Source organism: Erythranthe guttata, chromosome 3 (genome assembly GCF_056151865.1).
Source record: "Erythranthe guttata isolate IM_541 chromosome 3, IM_541, whole genome shotgun sequence".
Classification (NCBI taxonomy): Eukaryota; Viridiplantae; Streptophyta; class Magnoliopsida; order Lamiales; family Phrymaceae; genus Erythranthe; species Erythranthe guttata.
Genome location: NC_142535.1, coordinates 16,200,070 through 16,219,259, shown reverse-complemented (window position 1 = coordinate 16,219,259; position 19,190 = coordinate 16,200,070). Strand labels below are relative to the sequence as shown.

Genomic DNA, 19,190 nt, shown 5'->3' with positions numbered 1-19,190 from the left:
TTTACCCTAAAATAAAATAATTTATTTGTCATGTATCCAAATCGGTTGGAATTGGGGAAGAAGCGGAGGAAAAGATTGGGAATTAGGGCTCTCTATACGACACCGTTTTGACACTGAAAGGGCTGAAATTGCAATTAAAGAGAGGTGCAAACGACACCGTGTTTGTGACAGTCACATGAGAAGGGCTGAAATTGCAATTAAAGAAAGGTGCAAACGACACCGTTTCGGTACTCACAAGATTATAATTCAGGTTAATATTTTTTTTATGAATATTTAAAATTGAATTATTTTTATTTTATTCTAAGAGATATTTCTTTGTTCCACAGAAGTTTCTTTTTTGTCCTGATAAAATGGAAAAAAACAGCAACACAATGCACACATAACATCGGTCTTCGAAAATTGCATGGTACGAAAGTAGTCGGAATTCGGTTTTTTTTTTCTTTTTTTTTTGTTATATAAAATGTAAATAAAATTGTACTTATAATCACTATCGCTATCACTATCACTTTATTCATTCCATCAGTACCACACTCTTAATATATTATGTCTTAAATGACAAATAATAATTTATACTCAGATGAAGTAACTAATGTACTCCTCGAAAATCCTATGTACGATAATCCTGTATGTTTTTTCCGTCGGATGAACACTGTCCCAAAATACATAATCCGATACGTCGGAACATGCGTATTTGCAGAGAAACGATAATTCCACTGTCCCTGTCCCGCAACATCCCTTGTCTACTATCTCAAATCCTGTACTCGTAATACGATTATATAATAATTATAAAAAAAAAAAAAAAAAAATCAAGTACGAAACATAAAATAGGTACCATATTTTTGTGGGTTGCGAATGATATCGAGAGTAGGATTGTAGATATCTGCATAGACTATTATTGCTTCGGATAGTTGTGCACTCTTGAGTGAGGCTATTTCGGCTGACAACTTATTATTGAATAATTGCGCGGCTTCGTTATATTCTTTCGCACATTTTCTTTTGAGTCCTCCTCTCAATGTTCTTGATACCGGAACACATCCTATTGGTGGCAACCCAAACACACCAATTTTACGCGCCCCCAAACCGTACAACTCCTTCATAATTATTATTAATAAAAAAAATTCAAAAATAAATAAAATGCAGTTGAACCTCTATAAATTTCGGGACTAAGGAAATTCTATTAATTTAGCGAATTATTCAATTATCGAGTTAATAATTTAACATTTTCTCACAAGTCGGGACTGAAAGAAACTATTATGTAAGCGAGGTTATTAATTTATCGAGTTTATACTGTATATGATATGAATTAGGTGCATTAATGTTATTATTACCTGCACGAAGGTGGAAGCGTGGCTTACTAGTAGGTCGATGTACGAAGGAACATCGTATTGAAATTTTCTTAAAAGTGTACCGAAATACGTAATTAGAAAGTCGTTGTTGCCACCATCCACCAGAAATAGACTTTCCCGCAAAATGGCCGATGATTTTTCGTCTCCGGCGATTTTATTCAGCTTCGATATGTACTCTTTGAACAATTCTAACTGGTCCGAAAAGGACAAGACGGACTGCAAAATTAAAATTCGGACATCCTAAATTCAGACAATATATTTAATAATAATAATATAATCGAGTTAAAAAAAATACCGAGAGACGAGCAGTTAAAGGGTCGTATCCGGTACTTGCAGACGCAAAGCTAACCCCGGTTAATAGATCTTGATCTTGGAGAGATGGATCGAGAAAAGGCGGCAAAATAGTCTTTATTCCCAGCTCTTCAGCTTCATATCAAAATTAAATATATTTATATATATAATAAACAATATTGAATTGATGTAAAAAAATGAATTAAATTAATTGGATGATAATATAAAGAGATATTTATTTATAATACCGGAAAGATCGGACGGAATTTTTCCATCGGAAAATCTTCCGGTGGGGATTCCTCCGATGAAATCCTTGCCGTAAGGTGGGAAATTGGCTTTAGCGATTGTCTTAATGTAATTGTTATTGCCGGTATCGAATATGGAATCTCCGAAAATGAATAACGCTGGAAAAGTAGCGTTTTTGTGTAGATTCACTACGGCTCGAGTAATATTGCAAGAGAGAAATAATATTGGAAGAAAGACGGTAAACAAGCTGCACAAAAACTTCATCTCGTTCGAGTAATTGCACGTACGTATATCTCTGTGGAAATGCCTTCCGCATCAAGATTTATATAGAAATCGAAATAACGTTAACTTATGTCGTTTTCTTGAAATTAAAATTAAAATTGCATGTAAGAAAACAGCTGGAAAATGTCAATTCAGCTTGATTTATATATGTTTAATTAATTGTTAAGTTGCTAATAAATTATATCACTATTGAATAATCAGAGAAATTAATTGCATTTCCTTTTTCGCAAGCATGTAATATAATATTCGAGCTGCGTCGTTTATCACCATATCGATAAATTTGTTAATATTTACTAATTATGGATAGTATTCTTTCTACTTAGATTTCAATCCATTTGTATACAACAATGATTTCGACAGCTCGATGTTGAAGCAAAAATAAATCGGCATACTTATATGAGTTTTCACAGATGAAGAATCTTCTCGAGTCTCGATGGATATATTGGCGCCGATGATATATTACGTACTACATTTGCATTTACGACATTGAAAACTTATATTATTACGAAACATCGAGATGAATTCCGCATTTCACATCAGGATATTTATGGAGCAATTAATTGCATAATTATAAGATGCCAGCTTTTGATTAGTGGATTTATTACAATCACATTTAATTATTGAAAACCATGTTTCATTTGTAAATATTTTTTTTTAAGTAGTGAAATTAAAATACTCGTCGAGAATCCGACGTACGAGAATCTTGTACGTCTTTTCTGTCGGATGAACGCTGTCCCAGTATACGTAGTCATCTACATTCGAACATGCGCATTTGCAAAGAAACGATACTTCTACTGCCCCTGCTGTTATTCCACAACATCCCTTATCTGCTATCTTGAATCCTGTCCACATATATATATATATATATATATATATATATATATATATATATATATATATATATATATATATATATATATATATATATATATATATATATATATATATATATATCAAATTTTGTAATATAAAAAAAATCGAGTATGAAATTAGCATTTTTAAAAATCAAAAATCAAAAATCGGTGATGTTGTACCGTATTTTTGTGGGTTGAGAGTGATGTCGAGAATGGGATTGTAAATATCTACGTAGACTATTTTCGCTTCGGTTAATTGTGCGTCGAGAGATGCTATTTCAGCCGACAGTTTATTATTGAATAACTGTGCGGCTTCGTTATATTGTTCCGCGCATTTTCTTTCGAGTCCTCCCCCAATAGTTCTTTCCAATGGCATACATCCAAGTGGCAGCGAGCTAAATACGCCGATATTACGCGCCCCAAGGCGGTACAAATCCTTTTTAAAATCGTATAAAATATGCATACATATAATCATTGATTAGTATTTTATCCCGACGTGTTGTAATTAATAAAAATTGTAGTAATACTTTACCTGCACGAAGGTGGAAGCAGGGGCGGACCCAAGCCTTGTGTTGGGGGGGCACCCGCCCCTGCAGAAAAAAATTTTTTTACCTTTTTTTTTTTTTTTTTTTAATATTTTGGCTTATTTATGTATTAATTTATACACTTTAGCCCCCCCAAAGTTTAAATTTTATACCATTTTACCCCAAAACTTTTTTTTCGCCCCCCCACCCAAAACCCCCTGGGTCCGCCCCTGGGTGGAAGCATAGCGGACTAGTAGGTCGGTATACGAAGGAACGTCGTAGTGAAGTTTTCTTAAAGGCGTATTAAAATACGTAATAGCAATGTCGTTGTTGCCTGCGATTACTCCGATTAGACTTTCCCTCAAAATGGCCGATGATTTTTCGTCTCCGGCGATCTTCTTCAGCTTCGATACGTACTCCTTGAAACTGGTCCGAAAAGGACAGGACGCACTGCAATATTCATTATTCAGACTTCATTAATTCAGACTATATATATAATAGTAACAACGTAATAAAATAAATAAGGGACTGAAAAATACCGCGAGACGAGCAGTTAAAGGGTCGTATCTGGTGTTTGCAGACGCAAAGCTAACCCCGGTTAATAAATCTTGATCTTGTAGAGATGGATCAAGAAAAGGTGGCAAAACAGGCTTTATTCCCAGCTCTTCAGCTGCAATATATAATATATGGAGAGAGAGAGAGAGAGAGAGAGAGAGAGAGAGAGAGAGAGAGAGAGAGAGAGAGAGAGAGAGAGAGAGAGAGAGAGAGAGAGAGAGAGAGAGAGAGAGAGAGAGAGAGAGAGAGAGAGAGAGAGAGAGAGAGAGAGAGAGAGAGAGAGAGAGAGAGAGAAATTGATGATCAAATAAAAACATGAATTGGACAAAAGAAAATTGGAAATAATAATAAAGGGTACGTACCGAAAAGGTCGGATAGAATTTTTCCATCGGAAAATCTTCCGGTGGGGATACCTCCAATGAAATCCTTGCCATAAGGTGGGAAATTGGCTTTAGCAATTGTCTTAATGTAATTGTTATTGCCAGTATCGACTATCGAGTCTCCGAAAAATACGAGCGCCGGAAAAAGGGTAGCGTTTTTCGGTAGTTTTACGACAGCTACTCTAGCAATACTGCAAGACAGAAACAATGATGCAAGGAAGACAGTGAACCGGAAATACGAAGGACGACATGGTAATTTCGCACGTAAGAACGTCATTTTACTATTGCATTGATCTGCCAATTAAGCAATCACATGAAGATTTATATATATAGAATGATTCGGTTGATATATCTAGGGCTGTGCATGGATCGGTTTTAACCACCAACCAACCCATTTTCGACCCACAATTTGTGATGGTTAATCAACCATTAACCGACCCATTTACGTTGGGTCGATAATCTCAACCAACCCATGTATAGTTGGGTCGATAATGGTTTCTAATATGCTAAAAAGTTGGTTAGTCGGTTAATATCGGCCGACCAACTTCATTCATTAATTAACTATTTATTAATTTTAATTAAAATATATAGTATTGTTAATTTCAAATTTTTATTTTATATCACATTTATTAAATTGTTTAATATTGACCAAAATCCTAAAAGCAATAAATCTAACCTAATTATCTAATTTGAACTATTTTAATTTTATTATTTGTTGAATTATTTATGTTTAATTGTAATATATATGCCCGTAATGTTTTGAATCTTTTATTAGAATATTATTGAACTAGTCGCATTTAATTTATAAAAGATATAGCGTTGTAACAAGTAATAAAATATTAAAAAAAATTAAAAAAATATTTAGATGGATGACCCATCAACCAAACCACCAACCAACCCATTAAATTGGTTTTCAACCATCACCCAACCCATGTTAGTTGGGTCGATAACGGTTTCCAATATTTACCTAAGTTGGTTGGATGGGTTGGTTTGGTTTTATGGCTGGTTTTTAACCAAACCAACCAACGCACAGCCCTAGATATATCAATTAGTTCATGTCTTTTTCTTGTAATGTCAATTCAGCTGAACTTAATAAGCAGTGATCTATATATAGGAGTAAAATGCAAAAAAAACCGTGTAATGCCGAAAGGGCAAAAAAACCCGAGAAAAATAAATGGCAACCACCCCCCGCCCCCCGTTAATCAGTTCAAACAAGCACACTCGACCCTTTTTATTTTTGACCGCCCGCGAAAAGAAGAATAAACCCAATTGACCAATACCCTTTAAATAATAAATTTCGATAATTGTAGATTGACCCCAGGATTTTTGTTTGTCCCAAAATGAAGTTTTCGAAATTTTCAATTCATTCTCTGATATTTTCAGTAAAGCCCTCTCTCCCATTGAAAAGAAGAGAGGTCTTCTTCTTTTTTTCTCTTTTTTCTTTATATTTATTATTCGTTTTTAATTAATTTATTTATATTTAATATATTTTTTCACATTTTTTTTTAAATTGAAACATAAAAGCTGTGAGAGATTTAGAGAGGCAATGTTATCTTTTCATACAAATAGTCGCACAAACAGCGCGTGAATGACACAGACGAGCGTGAGGGGTTGTTTGCCTTCGACTACCGATTACAAGGGGTTATTGGTCACTTAATTTTTCCTAGGGGTATTTTTGACCTTTACGAATTACACAGGGGGTTTATATATAATTTGATTAATTATCGAGTTAGTTTTGTTAAATTATGGATCTTCACTCTATTCCCTTGTATTTATTGCAACTACTTCTGTATTATTGAAAATAAAATGTTTCTTGATAAGAGTAGTTAGTTTCAAATACAAGAAGATTTACTGATATATAATTTTTTTTTCATTAATTTAAAATGACATGCACACAATTAACACACAATCGGTCTTCGATCGAGTTGCATCGTATATCAGGTGAAGTAATTGATGTACTCGTCGAGAATCCGATGTACGAGAATCGTGTATGCTTTTTCTGTCTGATGAACACTGTCCCAAAACACGTAATCTTGTACATCGGGACAAGCGTATTTGCAAAGAAACGATACTTCTACCGTCCCGGTCCCACAACATCCCCTGTCTGCTATCTTGAATCCTGTTACGTCAAATTCGTTATTCGGAAAAAACGAAAAAAAAACGGAAAGAGTAGTTACCGTATTTTTGTGGGGTGAGAATGATATCAAGTAGAGGAGTGTAAATATCAATGTAGACGATTCTTGCTTCGGATAATCGTTCGTTGAGGGAGGCTATTTCAGCTGACAATTTCCAGTTGAATAATTGCGCGATTTCGTTATACTTTCCGAAGCAATTTCTTTCGAGTCCTCCTTCCAAAGTTCGTAATAATGGAAAACATCCTGATGGTGGCAACCCGAAAACACCGATTCTTCGAGCCCCCAAACGGTACAATAACTCCTTTTATAATTAATTTAAAAAAATTATATATTTCTTGAGAAGAAAAAAAATTCGTACGATGTAGATTAGCTGTAATAGTGTTTAATTAATTTACCTGTACGAAGGTGGAAGCGTAGCTTACTAGTAGGTCGGTGTACGAAGGAACGTCGTATTGAAATTTTCGAAACGGTGTACCGAAATACGTAATTGTGTAGTCGTTGCCACCGTCCACCAGAAATAGACTTTCCCTCAAAATGGCCGATGATTTTTCGTCTCCGGCGATTTTCTTCAGCTTCGATATGTACTCTTTGAACAATTCTAACTGGTCCGAAAAGGACAAGACTGACTGCAATATTTATTCAGACATCATTAATTCAGACAATATATATTATAATAATAATAATGTAATCAAATAAATTGTGGGACCGTAAAAAAAATACCGAAAGACGAGCAGTTAAAGGGTCGTATCCGGTATTTGCAGACGCAAAGCTGACCCCGGTTAATAGATCTTGATCTTGGAGAGATGGATCGAGAAAAGGTGGCAAAAGAGTCTTTATTCCCAGTTCTTCAGCTGTATATCAAAATTAAATATATGTATATATATAATAAACAATTTTGAATTAATGTAAAAAACATGAATAAAATTAATTGGATGATAATATAAAGAGATATTTATTTATAATACCGAAAAGATCAGACTGAATTTTTCCATCGGAAAATCTTCCGGTGGGGATTCCTCCGATGAAATCATTGCCGTAAGGTGGGAAATTGGCTTTAGCAATTGTCTTGATGTAATTATTATTGCCAGTATCGAATAGGGAATCTCCGAAAATTATTATTGCTGGAAACGTAGCGTTTTCGGGTCGGTTCACTACTGCTCCTGCGTGATTGCAAGACAGAAATAATATTAAAAGAAAGACGGTAAACGAACTGCACAAAAACTTCATTTCGTTCGTTTAATACGTACCTGTGGTGAGAGGTCAAGATTTATAACGTTAACTTGTGTCGTTTTCGTGAAATTAAGAGGGCATGTAAGAAAACAGCTGGAAATGTCGACGTATGTAATAACTTGATTTTCAAGTTAGCGTTGCTAATATATGTTTAATTAATTACTAGCTTGATTTTCGATAATGATGTTTTCTGGTGGATTTATATATAGCAATGCATGCCAGAAATGGAAGCAAATTAATTGCATGTTTATAAGGAGCCAGCTTTGCAACCATATATATATATATATATATATATATATATATATATATATATATATATATATTATATTTTGCCGGTTTTTCGTAAAGCATTCGTTGGATGACGCATGGATTTTGGGAGGGTAAAAGCGTCGAATTCCATCGGTTCTGCTCTGGCGATAAGTTATTTGTTCTGGCAGAAGCATTGAAGAAAATATGCACACGTACGAAAATCGAAAAATTCGACATTCTATAAAGAAAAAAAATCTATAGTATAAGAATGTAGATATAAATTGTATTATGAATAAATAAATAATCTTCAGCAGAGTGATTTCCCACAGATGAAAGTGTTGATTGATTTCTTGAGTATCTGGTGTACGAGAATCCTGTACGCTTTCTCCGTTAGATGAAAACTGTCCCAAAATACGTATTCCGATACATCCGGACACGTATATTTACAAAGAAATGCCACTTCGATTGTACCTGTTCCACAGCAGCCCATATTCGAAATCCCGAATCCTGTCACGAAAAAAAAAAATCATTTTGTTTTTAAAAATTCAGTTATTGAAATGAAAATTCGATTAGTTGATTAAGTTCAAGAATTGACGGCAAATACCGTATTTATGAGGGTTGTGAATTAAATCGAGCGGGAGAGTATATATATCCATGTAAGTCACCCTCGCCATCGAATATCGACCGTTGATCGATTCGATTTCATCGTACAACTTATTATTGAAAATTTGCGACACCTCATTATATATATCTATACATTTCCTTTCAGCCCCTCCTTTTAAAGTTCTCTGCGATGGCAAACATCCGAGTGGCGGTAAACCGAATACGCCAATTCGTCGAGCCCCTAATCCATATAATTCCTACCAAAAAAAAAAGTTTGATAAAAATTAAAATAGCATATTTACGATTTTTATACTTACGAAGAAAAAATGATTTTTTTGTACCTGCACGAAGGTTGAGGCGTATCCGACAAGTAAATCGTTGTAAGAAGAAACGTCGTATGTAGATTTACGAAAGGGGGTTCCGAAATATGTATTGATGATGTCGTTGCTTCCAGCGACTAATATATATAAACTCTCGCTCAATATTTTCGATGTTTTTTCGTGTCCGATTATTGCTTCGAGTTTTTTTATGTAGTCTTTGAACATCTCTAACTGGTCTGATAAGGACAGTACTGACTGCATTAACACAAGTTTTCTAACGACGTTATTTTAAATTATATTTTCGACAAATTTGTACCCAAAAAAATGCGCGATTTATATATATATATATATATATATATATATATATATATATATATACATAGTTGAAGCAAGAAAATGTACCGCAAGATTGGAGGTGATAGGATCAAAGCCAGCACCACCAGAAGCAAAGTTAACTCCTGTTAAGAGATCTTCGGCTTGTAATGCTGGATCGAAATATGCCGGCAAAAGTTCTTTAATTCCCAATTCTTCAGCTGAGAAGGTAAAGAAAAAAAAAAAAGACAGCATTATTAATTTTATTCAGACACAAAAAAAAAAAAAAAAAAAAAAAGATTGTGATACCGATAAGGTCTGAAGGAACTTTTCCGTCCGAAAATCTTCCAGTCGGCTTTCCTCCCATAAAATCTTTACCATACGGTGGAAAATTCACTTTCACGATTGTTTCGATATTATTGTTGTTACCAGTATCTACGACTGAATCTCCAAACACAATCACAGCTGGTATCGAGATGTTTTTTGGCAGCTTTATAGCTGCTTCAAGAACGTAAAAACGTACTAAGAAAGATAAAACCACTAGTTTCAATCTCAAGAAATGCATTGCCATTTTCGGTAGTGATAATAGTACTAAGGTTTCTTGGCCAATTATATAACAATATCTTGGATTGAATTAACATTCAGCAGTTGACCCTTTTTATTGTTTCTTACAGTGGATATTTATTTCATCATGGCATGTACAAATGATGTCTGTTTTCTGTTTCTTTGAGTTGTAATATATATATATATATATATATATATATATATATATATATATATATATATATATATATATATATATATATATATATATATATATATATATATATATATATTCCATGTGATTATTAGGTCTTTGTTAGATTTGATGCAGCAGTTGTTAATTCAAAGATAATGAGTATGGGTGATATATTGAAACATTTACCTAAAATTTTCAACTAACAACTGTAAATATTAAATGCAAAGAGTTTTTCTGCACTAATCTTCCGTGGGGAATGAAAACCATGTGCAAGAATACTTACACATGCTAATTTATATGTTTGTTAGTTTTTTTAATTCAAGAAACACTGACTGGCTGGCAAGTAGCATCCGTTTTTCTCGTTCGACATTAATCGAGATACAAAAAGTTAATCAGAAGATATAACTGAAGACGTAACTCAATTATTATATAGTTCATCGATACTTACACGGAAATTGTTGACATACTTTTCGAGTATCGGATCCACAAGAATCTTGTAGGCCTTCTCAGATGAAAACTATTTCAAAATAATTCTAGTATTGAGCTAACTGCATTAGTACCCTTGTGCAATAATGAATTGTCTAAATAAAAATTAGCAAAAAAACCATAAATAGAACCGAAAAGGGCAAAATTCACTGACAAATTTGAAATGTTTCTGCGGGTTATCCGAAATCAAATTGCAGATTGAATTTAAACTGTTCCTCGAATCACAATGTATAAGCCAACAAGAATCACTCACTGCTTCCCGATTTCTTGTCCAAATAAAACGATCAAATACAGTAACATACTATACATACAAATCCACAACGAATAATCAAACATCAATCGACTTAATTTACATTTTAGAGGGTCAACTTGATAATTCTGGATGTACACGTAAGTAAAGCAAACCAGCGTTAATAAAATAAGAAATAAACCAAAAAAAAAAAGAATCAAATTAAAGCCCGAGTTCCAAGTGAAAAGCTTATTTGATAAAGTACACCGAGAATATCATAGAAAGAAGAAGTCGATATTTGATTCTGGTGTCGTTATTCAATGGCTAGTAACAAGAAAAGGATGTTGGCAAACTCCACACTCGATAGTCTCTGAACCAGAACTGGGAACTTGAACCTATACATTATATAAAATTGTGATGAATAATAGCAGAACGAAAATTATGTAGAGTGAAACAAAGTAATCATATAAATATAAAATTCAAAACAAGTGAAGATCGATTTTTGAACCTGTAAATGGACTGTACAAGTTGGGCATGCGACCTCTTTCATTCTCTTTCCAGAACCTTCTGATCTGGAGCCTGGAAAAAGATAAACTAGCGTTACAATTGGAAGGGCAAATTCTGATTATATTGTCTATGAGCCAGCTAGCAGAAACAATCAGAACAAATTTTCATTAAGATTTAAGACCCGAATATCGTTAATGAGAACCAATTTGGTCAAAACTCCATAAACTATATTGATTCTTAAAACGAAGAACGATTTGAAAGCACAACCAGTTTTATGTACTTCAGCACTGAATTTACCTGACGACACCTTGCAGCTTCTCTCCATCTCCTCCTGAAATAATAATAAAAAATCCACGCTGAGAATGATACAACACAGAGCCACGAAAAGTGGGAAACGAACTACGTAGAAAAACTCACTGCAAACTAAATTTTAAACACCAGTTACATTAATCAACATGATTAAACAACTAAATCAACAAAAGTATAGGGTACGAAAAGGAAAACCTAAGGAATTTTCTTGACCAGGAAGAGTGAATCTTTCATATGCTCCATGTAATCATAAATAAAAAAGGGATATAAAAGAAACCAGCACCATAAAAGACAGATATAGTTATGTCACCTGAAGTTTCTTGGCAAGATCCTCATGACTTTGAACAACCGTTGATCTGCTGGGAACTTCTCTAGCATTGCTCAATCTACGAGTAACTTCAGCCTATAAACCAACAAAATTCTCGATAAATGAGTTCATGAAGATATATCTGCAGACCATCTATCGAAAACCCAAAAGAATCGAAGAAAAACCAAAAAAGGAAAAGAATTAGAGTCGATGCATACCAAGCATCGATCACAAACTCTAACAACAGGAGCATTATCATCAGCAGTAAGAGCAGTTCTACCATGAGTGCACTTGTCACAAAAAATATCTCCACAGTTCCTGCAGTGATGCTGAAAAAACAGAGCCAGTATAATGATTAAATACGTGCAACTTACATATGTACCTATATGTATACATGTACACACACGCAACGGACGGCATAGCAAGTGAATACATTCCAAGCTGAGTAAGAAAGAAAATAAAATGACAAAATTCAAATTATCTTCAACTTGCCTTCCGCACGAAAGCATTGAAGTCTGTCCCACAAGCTGTGCATTTTGTTGCTGCTTCATCAGGTACCTGTTCAGGTTGAACAAATAATGATAGTAACTTGAGTTTCAACTCTCAGACAGACCATCACAAAGATTCTAAAACAAAGTTCACTTCAAGAACAAATACAAAATATATACAGCATAAGAAGCAGCAGAAAAAATCACAGTCATAAGAGAGCATCAGTGTCACATACTTCAGTTGACTAAAAAAGGAAAACACTTTACCCAGTGATCTTTCTCCTCGTTAAGAGGCTTTATCAAATTCAGCAAATCAAAACCTTTCCTCTTCTCGGTAGGTTGTTCAGCAATCTTAGGATATTCAGAAGGACGGCTTGCTCCATTCATCTCCTTATACTGCAGTTCCAAAAGGTGCCAATCATATCATTAAAGCAATTTCATCCCAAATGTTCTACTTATTAAAATATTTTTGTATGTGCATGGGTCGGTATTATCATGTGTATATGGAAGAGCAAACAGTAAGTACAGAATTAGATAAATTTGTGGTGATTCAGAAGTGCAAAATTACCAATGGATCAATTAAAAACAAAAAACCATTTCCATAAGATAAAGTATAAACAACTTCAAACCTGTATCATTGCAGCAGTAACTGTGTCCAAGATGGTGTTGGTGGTATAACTATTAGACTGCAATCTAATACGCCTTGGCTCAATGTCCACAGAACTTTTTGACCAGAAAGCAAATGTCGATGACTCGATAGCCTAAGCAAGGGTAAAAAGGTAATTCAATGAGTAGGCTCCAACAAAAACAGAAAATAAATGTGCACAAGTCGAGCCAATAAAAACTTCACAAAAGATAGAGAACAATACATATTATCTAGCAAAAAGTATCAACTCATCTTAGCAGTGAGAATTGAATAACTGTGGTTCAATATGGACAATCCAGTCCGATAAACTTCTTAACTAACCCACCAACAACCTTATGGTTGAGTGGTATCACTCCCATTCTTGTGGTGGGAGGTTCTGGGCTCAATCCATATGTATAAGCGTGTGTTCTAAGGCCACATTATGAGGCAAGAAACAAAATTACAAAAAAAAATCTTCATTTAACCAAACCATAGTCATAGTCTCTTAAATCTATTCATATATCTTCCAGATAACATAACTGTTTTATGTATGTTTTTTACATCATCAGAGATCAGATCAGGATAAACATTATTGAAAGAAAATCGATTATACCGCATGCTAAATTTAATATTCTTAAAAGAAGGGGCCTGTTGGTTATAGTGGTAGTAATAAATTATATGCCCTGTAATATCATATTAGAAGCATACATTATTGAGCAAAGAAGAAAAAAAATCATTTATCCCCAAACAGAACACCCTTGTTGAGTAAGAGGAAGAAAGACGTACTTCACATCTGGTTACTGTGTCTAGAAGATAAATTCTCAATATCCGGCTGGTACTTGGGTCCAGCATACGAATTCCATCTAAGCCAATCTGAAAGAGGGGAGATAATAACATAATGTAGTATGGTTAGCTGTTTGCAGTATACAATTCCATTTTAAACAACCACATTCAACAAAGAAAAGCAAGGGTGACAAGTAAAGATTCATTATGATAACATAGACCCTAAAATAGCACAGGACAAAAACATGAAACTTCACAAGCGCAATAAACTTCTACAAAACAAAATAACACAGTGCCTCTTAGATCATCTCCATGCAAAATATAGCGCTCAAAACATTCCAAGTCTAAACTCAACAACAAGCTATACTATATGCACAAAAGATCGATAAATTTAAGCAAGCAAAAAATTAGTCCATATAACATTTAGATTTCAGCACAACTGCCCGACTACAATGCATCTCAACACAAAATATAGCTACTCAAAATGTTCCAAGCCTGAGCTCCACAACAAGCTATACTCTATGCACAAAAGGACAGTAAACTTAAGCAAGAAAAAAAATATATAATCCACATGCACACGACAATAGATTTCCAGGCCAGTCCTCGCAACAAACCTGGCAAAGGACGTCCATGGTGCTCTGTCCACCACTTTCTGCCAACAACTTCACCCTATACTTCTGAACCCCGCCCTTCGAATCCTGCTGTGTATCTGCTTTCGGAACTGCCTTCACAACCTTCAAACCAGAATTCGATGTTCTATCTTTCCCCGTAGAAGAAGAGGAAGAATACCCAATGGGCCTGCCAAAATCATCGAACCCAGACCAAGTTGAAGACTTTGCAGCCGTTCCTCGAGCTCCATACGGCTCACTACTCCCCTTGTAAGGAATAACCCCTTCGTTACCCCCATAGAGGTTATCATTTCTATTCCCGTACCCAGCGTACCCACTCTCTGCTCGTTTGCCATACAATTCTGAGCCCAAATCTGACCTGCTACGGCTTAAATTCGCGTCGTGATTATCGTACGAGGTTTCGTACAGAGGGGTATTCAATTGAGAGTATTGAGCTGAGGAGTGAATCGACGGGTAACGTGAATTGGGGGAAACGGGATTAGGATTGGGTGTTGGGGTGTAACTGGGCGGCGCCGGCTGATCGTAAGACGGATGGTATGATGGTAATTGGGCTTGTACTTGAGGTTGGGGCGGGGGCGGGGGTTGATAGGAGCCATGGGACTCGAATTGGGGGAAGGCATACGACGATTGAGGCTGTGAATACGACGGCGGCGCCGCCGCGGGGAGAGGATCGGGAGTTTGGGGGTAAGAAGGGTAGAAAGAGGAATTCTGGTGGTGGTACGCGGCGGAGTGATCGGCGGAGGGGGGCGGAGGATGGACGTAACTGTTGGGGGAGAACGGCGGCGCGGATGCGTAAGACGGTGGTGGCGTGGGGTAAGGGGAGTCGATCGGATTCTGATTCTGATTAGGGTTTGGATTGTGGTTATGTGATTGCGGGTAGTGCTGCTGCTGGTAGTAGGAGGGGGGTTGGGTGTAGTCGGCGTTGTGCATCGTTCTCGACGACTGAGAAAAAAGGAATATTCCGGTTGATTTGATATGATTTTAGAGAGAGAAAGAGAAGAGAGAGAGAGAGACTCGCCTGTTGAAAAACTTAAATATCAGAGCAATCGAAGAAGGGGAGCAGGTAAGAAGAAGAAGCGCTTATAATGTAAAACACGCTTTTCAGTTTTCTCCAAACACTGACAAGGTCAACATAATTGATTTTAGGGTAACTTACACCCACCCAACCCTGAAGTATGGTTAATTTACGAATAAACCCCTCTTGTTTGGATAATTACATTTATCCCTCAACTATGATTTTTGCTTACATCTCCACCTTTGTAGTGTCAAATTAAACATAATCATCTAGATTTCGTGGATTATGCTCTAGTTTGTACTCGTTTTATGTAAAAATACAGTTTTTGATGCACCACAATCTAATATATACAAGCAAAAAACACATATTATGACTATCTTGCTTCAAAATGTAGAGTTCGAATGAGATAAAACGGGTACAAAAGTGATAATATTCCATATAATCTCGAAAATTCCACTAAATTTGAGGAGTTGAGGGGTGGTTGTAATTATTCAAATAAGAGGGGAATTTCGTACTTTTACCATACCTCAAGGGTGGTTGTAAAATATTTTTTAAATTAAATAAATACAATTATTAGATAATTACAAAGCTTCATTAGCCTTTTGGACTTGGGCCTATAAATTAATATAGTGGAGATTAGAAATATTTTATTAATTTAGTGAATTGTTAAAATATCGAGTTAACAATTTAATAAGTTTTCATTGAGTCGGAATCGAAAGAAACTATTATTTAATCGAAATTATAAATTTATGATATATATATATATATATATTTATATAGATACAAAGTACACCGTGGAAAAAGAGCAGAGGCAGAGAGTAGCTGGTGCACAACTCAGTAGGTGGCCGTTTCATTTCATTTCCAACTCATTAAATAATTCTGCTCTCAAAATCTTTTACTGTCAGTTCCAAAAAACTGCCAAAATATATATATTTTTTTTAATTTTTTTTTTAAATTTAATTTGGCTTTGAAAAATCAAATCAAACTGGGGCTGCAATATCTATATCAGGCAAACATTTAATAAACCCTCTTTCAGTAAAAAGGCAAAAGCAACAGATTCTTTTCTCTGTTCATTTCACCCTCCATCATGCCTAAATTAAATATTTTACTGTTTATTTCACAATTAATTCCATTCTATTAAAAAAAATCAATTTTTTTAATAATGTTTTATATTCCGAATTTCGAACGTCCCGATTTTCGATTTTTTTTCAATGGAGTTAGTTGCATCAAATTTCAATTTTCGATCCGATTTTATTTGTTGAATATACTTTGAAAACTCCATTTTTTACCGTTAAATCTGAATTCCGATGTTAACAATATTTTGCACTCCGTATTCCAAAAGTTCCGATTTCCAATTTTTTTGTGTTTTTTAGCGAAATCGACTACATATAGATTATGATTCTCTTGATCAAATTCCAACGAAAACAAAATGAACGAAATTGGAATACATACTAGATTACAATTTTCTTTCCGATTTGAAATTCCGATACTTACTTCAAATTCATTTTCGAAAACTACACTTACACTATCGGAATTTCACCGAACTTCACCGTTTCATATCCAAACAGAAAAAATCCGATTCTGTTCGTTACAAGTTTCCAAAAATTCCTATTTTTTTTTCCGAACGTACCGATTCAACCTAATACCTAAACACACACACACACACACACAGTCAAATAAAAAAAAGAAGAAGATGATATTCTAAACCAAGAAAACCTCCAAACTAGCTTCTTTGACTGTACAGCAAAAAGGACAGTGCCCCAAAAGTGGTTCACATTGTTTACAGCAGCATAGATGCCTGCAAGGGAAGAACACAACGCAGCACACTCTTCCACCTCCGCACAATCTACACTCCATCTTTCCGGCGGCGGGCGGCGGCGAGGGGGAGGAGGAGCCGCAGAACGACATGGCATCGTATTCCATGTTCATCAGCCTGTTGTTGAGATCGGTGGCGACGGCTTCTTTCTCGGCGGCGATCTTCTGCCAGGCCCTGGCTTCCATCTCCGCCATTTTTAGGGTTTCGGTGAGCTCCCTGGTTCTGCTTCTCGCGGCGGCGGATTGTTCTTCTTTCTGCAGCATCAGGGCTGTGAGTTTGGACTCGCATTCCTGCATTATGTACGCTTGCCGCCGTGCTTCTTCCTGCTGGATTGACCTCCTCAATCTCTTGCTCTGTTTTTTTTTTAAATCAGTACAACAAATCACTAATATCTCCAACAGAATCAAAACTATAAAAAAAAATAAAAAAATCCCATTTTTTTTTTCAAGAAAATGTTGGATAAATGATAAAGGCCCACATGCAAGAATCAGCTTGTTCTGCAAATCTTGAAAAAAAAAATTGATTTTTTCAAGAAAATGTGAGATAAATGATAAACCCACATGCAAGTTTTGCAAATCTTGAAAAAAAAAAAAGAAAAAAAGAATCCAACATGCAAAAAAAAAATTCAAAAAAGTTAAGATTTTTGATTTAAAATACCTGGAGCTGAAGAAAGCAATCCATTTCAAGGGTTTGTTTGTGAAGATCAGAAGAGAGAGACTGCAAAAGCTCAACAGGCAGAGAAGAAGAAGAATTAGAAGAAGAAGAAGAGGGTAATAAGTGATCGTGAGTGTGTATTAAGCCAACAGCATCTTCAATCCCTAAAACGGCGCCGTATGGAGCTGTAGTAAAACCCATATTCTCATATGTTAGTTTTATCTGCAAAAAAAACTGAAGAGAGAGAGAGAAATGGGGAGAGAGAGAGAGAGAGAGAGAGAAGGTGCTAAAAATGGTGGATACACATGGAAACAAAAGAAGGAGGGGTAGCCTGAGTAGGTTAAAAAGCTATATAAAATTCATGTTCTTGTTACATCAGAGTAGACGCATGACACATGTACATATATATACATACAAAATCTCTTTCTCTCTCTCCTCTTTCTCTCTCTAAAATGGGGGTTTTGATTAATTACTTTGGTTTGGATTTGAGAAGAAAGGGACCTTTTTTGCAGGGTTAATTAAAGTGCCAACTTTCATTTATATATTCTGATAAAAATTACCAGAAGGTGAAAAAGATGTGTCACTTGTGTAGGTTGAATTATCCATAACGTAATTAAGTGCAATAAAATTGGGAATTAATTAAGAGAAGATATTAATTATGCTTTATTGGGATTCTCTCACTTGTTTTGCCAATCTCCTAAAATTGTTTAATATTCGTTGTATGTACAAATAAATGGTTCATTTTTTATATAATGTGCATTCTAAGGGATAATACAAGTAATATAGATTTGATTAAAAAACAAAATCAATAAATAAATAAAGGAATATTCCACCTAAAGATTAGGTGCACAATGAAATTAATGTTTGGATAATTACAACTACTCATCAGCTGTGAATCGTCTTATGCGTCCATTCCATTCTCATGGTATGAAATTCAATAGAATCTTTTAGATTCCGTTGAATGTTCTCTAGTTTGACACATTTTGTGCGAAAATGCAGTTTTTGATGCACTATAATCCGATATTTACAAGTCAAGAAACACTTCTTACGATCATCTTACTTCAAAATGTGGAGCTCGAATAGGGTAAAACAGTACAAAATGAAGAAGATTCCACTAAATTTGACACCGTAATGGTGGATGTGCAAGAAGATTCATAGTAGAGTGGCATGATTGTAATTAAGGGTTGGTAATTTGATGTTACCTAAGGGGTGTGGCTGTAATTTACTCAAAAAATTAAGGAAAAAAAGGTAATGAAGATTTAGGGTGGAAACGTAC

The 19,190-nt window shown here is 35.1% G+C and overlaps 5 protein-coding genes, 1 long non-coding RNA gene and 1 pseudogene across 7 annotated transcripts; all 7 read right to left on the bottom strand.

Moving 5' to 3' along the window:
• Nucleotides 1-394: 394 nt before the first annotated feature.
• On the bottom strand, nucleotides 395-2,279 carry LOC105956367 (GDSL esterase/lipase EXL3). The gene is made up of 5 exons (XM_088815720.1): nucleotides 1,886-2,279; nucleotides 1,642-1,772; nucleotides 1,329-1,562; nucleotides 833-1,091; nucleotides 395-755 (listed from the first exon to the last, which is right to left on the bottom strand). The coding sequence occupies exons 1-5, from the start codon at nucleotides 2,145-2,147 to the stop codon at nucleotides 574-576; spliced, it is 1,068 nt and encodes a 355-aa protein (XP_088671846.1). The 5' UTR covers nucleotides 2,148-2,279; the 3' UTR covers nucleotides 395-573.
• Nucleotides 2,280-2,725: 446 nt separating this feature from the next.
• Nucleotides 2,726-3,538, bottom strand: LOC148771933 (uncharacterized). The gene is made up of 2 exons (XR_016030551.1): nucleotides 3,200-3,538; nucleotides 2,726-3,007 (listed from the first exon to the last, which is right to left on the bottom strand). It is a non-coding gene; the product is annotated as an uncharacterized LOC148771933 (long non-coding RNA).
• Nucleotides 3,539-3,710: 172 nt separating this feature from the next.
• On the bottom strand, nucleotides 3,711-4,761 carry LOC148771932 (GDSL esterase/lipase At5g42170 pseudogene; annotated as a pseudogene). Its single transcript, XR_016030166.1, has 3 exons — nucleotides 4,461-4,761; nucleotides 4,083-4,213; nucleotides 3,711-3,993 (listed from the first exon to the last, which is right to left on the bottom strand). The product of XR_016030166.1 is annotated as a GDSL esterase/lipase At5g42170 pseudogene (transcript).
• Nucleotides 4,762-6,369: 1,608 nt separating this feature from the next.
• LOC105956368 (GDSL esterase/lipase EXL2) lies at nucleotides 6,370-7,845 on the bottom strand. Its single transcript, XM_088815717.1, has 5 exons — nucleotides 7,579-7,845; nucleotides 7,334-7,464; nucleotides 7,009-7,239; nucleotides 6,656-6,914; nucleotides 6,370-6,597 (listed from the first exon to the last, which is right to left on the bottom strand). Exons 1-5 carry the CDS (start codon nucleotides 7,838-7,840, stop codon nucleotides 6,416-6,418), a joined length of 1,065 nt encoding a protein of 354 aa, XP_088671843.1. The 5' UTR covers nucleotides 7,841-7,845; the 3' UTR covers nucleotides 6,370-6,415.
• A 404-nt stretch (nucleotides 7,846-8,249) lies between these two features.
• LOC105956387 (GDSL esterase/lipase EXL3) lies at nucleotides 8,250-10,035 on the bottom strand. The gene is made up of 5 exons (XM_012980235.2): nucleotides 9,637-10,035; nucleotides 9,418-9,548; nucleotides 9,037-9,270; nucleotides 8,697-8,952; nucleotides 8,250-8,599 (listed from the first exon to the last, which is right to left on the bottom strand). Exons 1-5 carry the CDS (start codon nucleotides 9,896-9,898, stop codon nucleotides 8,400-8,402), a joined length of 1,083 nt encoding a protein of 360 aa, XP_012835689.1. The 5' UTR covers nucleotides 9,899-10,035; the 3' UTR covers nucleotides 8,250-8,399.
• A 748-nt stretch (nucleotides 10,036-10,783) lies between these two features.
• On the bottom strand, nucleotides 10,784-15,542 carry LOC105956401 (RING/FYVE/PHD zinc finger superfamily protein). Its single transcript, XM_012980246.2, has 10 exons — nucleotides 14,415-15,542; nucleotides 13,804-13,890; nucleotides 13,022-13,153; nucleotides 12,660-12,788; nucleotides 12,397-12,462; nucleotides 12,123-12,233; nucleotides 11,908-12,000; nucleotides 11,586-11,619; nucleotides 11,290-11,360; nucleotides 10,784-11,176 (listed from the first exon to the last, which is right to left on the bottom strand). Exons 1-10 carry the CDS (start codon nucleotides 15,357-15,359, stop codon nucleotides 11,099-11,101), a joined length of 1,746 nt encoding a protein of 581 aa, XP_012835700.1. The 5' UTR covers nucleotides 15,360-15,542; the 3' UTR covers nucleotides 10,784-11,098.
• A 1,436-nt stretch (nucleotides 15,543-16,978) lies between these two features.
• Nucleotides 16,979-18,300, bottom strand: LOC105956388 (uncharacterized). The gene is made up of 2 exons (XM_012980236.2): nucleotides 17,918-18,300; nucleotides 16,979-17,613 (listed from the first exon to the last, which is right to left on the bottom strand). Exons 1-2 carry the CDS (start codon nucleotides 18,113-18,115, stop codon nucleotides 17,146-17,148), a joined length of 666 nt encoding a protein of 221 aa, XP_012835690.1. The 5' UTR covers nucleotides 18,116-18,300; the 3' UTR covers nucleotides 16,979-17,145.
• Nucleotides 18,301-19,190: the final 890 nt, after the last annotated feature.

Excerpts from the sequence above, each read along its gene's own strand:
- LOC105956401 (XM_012980246.2), bottom strand. The coding sequence starts at position 15,359 with ATGCACAACGCCGACTACACCCAACCCCCCTCCTACTACCAGCAGCAG. Across the intron at positions 12,463-12,659 it reads ACGAGGAGAAAGATCACTGG|GTACCTGATGAAGCAGCAAC; the intron begins GTAAAGTGTTTT and ends CAACCTGAACAG. Across the intron at positions 11,361-11,585 it reads AAGCTGCAAGGTGTCGTCAG|GCTCCAGATCAGAAGGTTCT; the intron begins GTAAATTCAGTG and ends ATCTTTTTCCAG.
- LOC105956367 (XM_088815720.1), bottom strand. The coding sequence starts at position 2,147 with ATGAAGTTTTTGTGCAGCTTGTTTACCGTCTTTCTTCCAATATTATTT. Across the intron at positions 1,563-1,641 it reads CTTTAACTGCTCGTCTCTCG|TCCGTCTTGTCCTTTTCGGA; the intron begins GTATTTTTTTTA and ends TTAATTTTGCAG. Across the intron at positions 1,092-1,328 it reads ACGCTTCCACCTTCGTGCAG|GAGTTGTACGGTTTGGGGGC; the intron begins GTAATAATAACA and ends ATAATTATGAAG.
- LOC105956388 (XM_012980236.2), bottom strand. The coding sequence starts at position 18,115 with ATGGGTTTTACTACAGCTCCATACGGCGCCGTTTTAGGGATTGAAGAT. Across the intron at positions 17,614-17,917 it reads ATTGCTTTCTTCAGCTCCAG|AGCAAGAGATTGAGGAGGTC; the intron begins GTATTTTAAATC and ends AAAAAAAAACAG.
- LOC105956387 (XM_012980235.2), bottom strand. The coding sequence starts at position 9,898 with ATGGCAATGCATTTCTTGAGATTGAAACTAGTGGTTTTATCTTTCTTA. Across the intron at positions 9,549-9,636 it reads AGTTCCTTCAGACCTTATCG|CTGAAGAATTGGGAATTAAA; the intron begins GTATCACAATCT and ends TTACCTTCTCAG. Across the intron at positions 9,271-9,417 it reads CTATCACCTCCAATCTTGCG|TCAGTACTGTCCTTATCAGA; the intron begins GTACATTTTCTT and ends GTGTTAATGCAG.
- LOC105956368 (XM_088815717.1), bottom strand. The coding sequence starts at position 7,840 with ATGAAGTTTTTGTGCAGTTCGTTTACCGTCTTTCTTTTAATATTATTT. Across the intron at positions 6,915-7,008 it reads ACGCTTCCACCTTCGTACAG|GAGTTATTGTACCGTTTGGG; the intron begins GTAAATTAATTA and ends TAATTATAAAAG. Across the intron at positions 6,598-6,655 it reads TCTCACCCCACAAAAATACG|GATTCAAGATAGCAGACAGG; the intron begins GTAACTACTCTT and ends TTGACGTAACAG.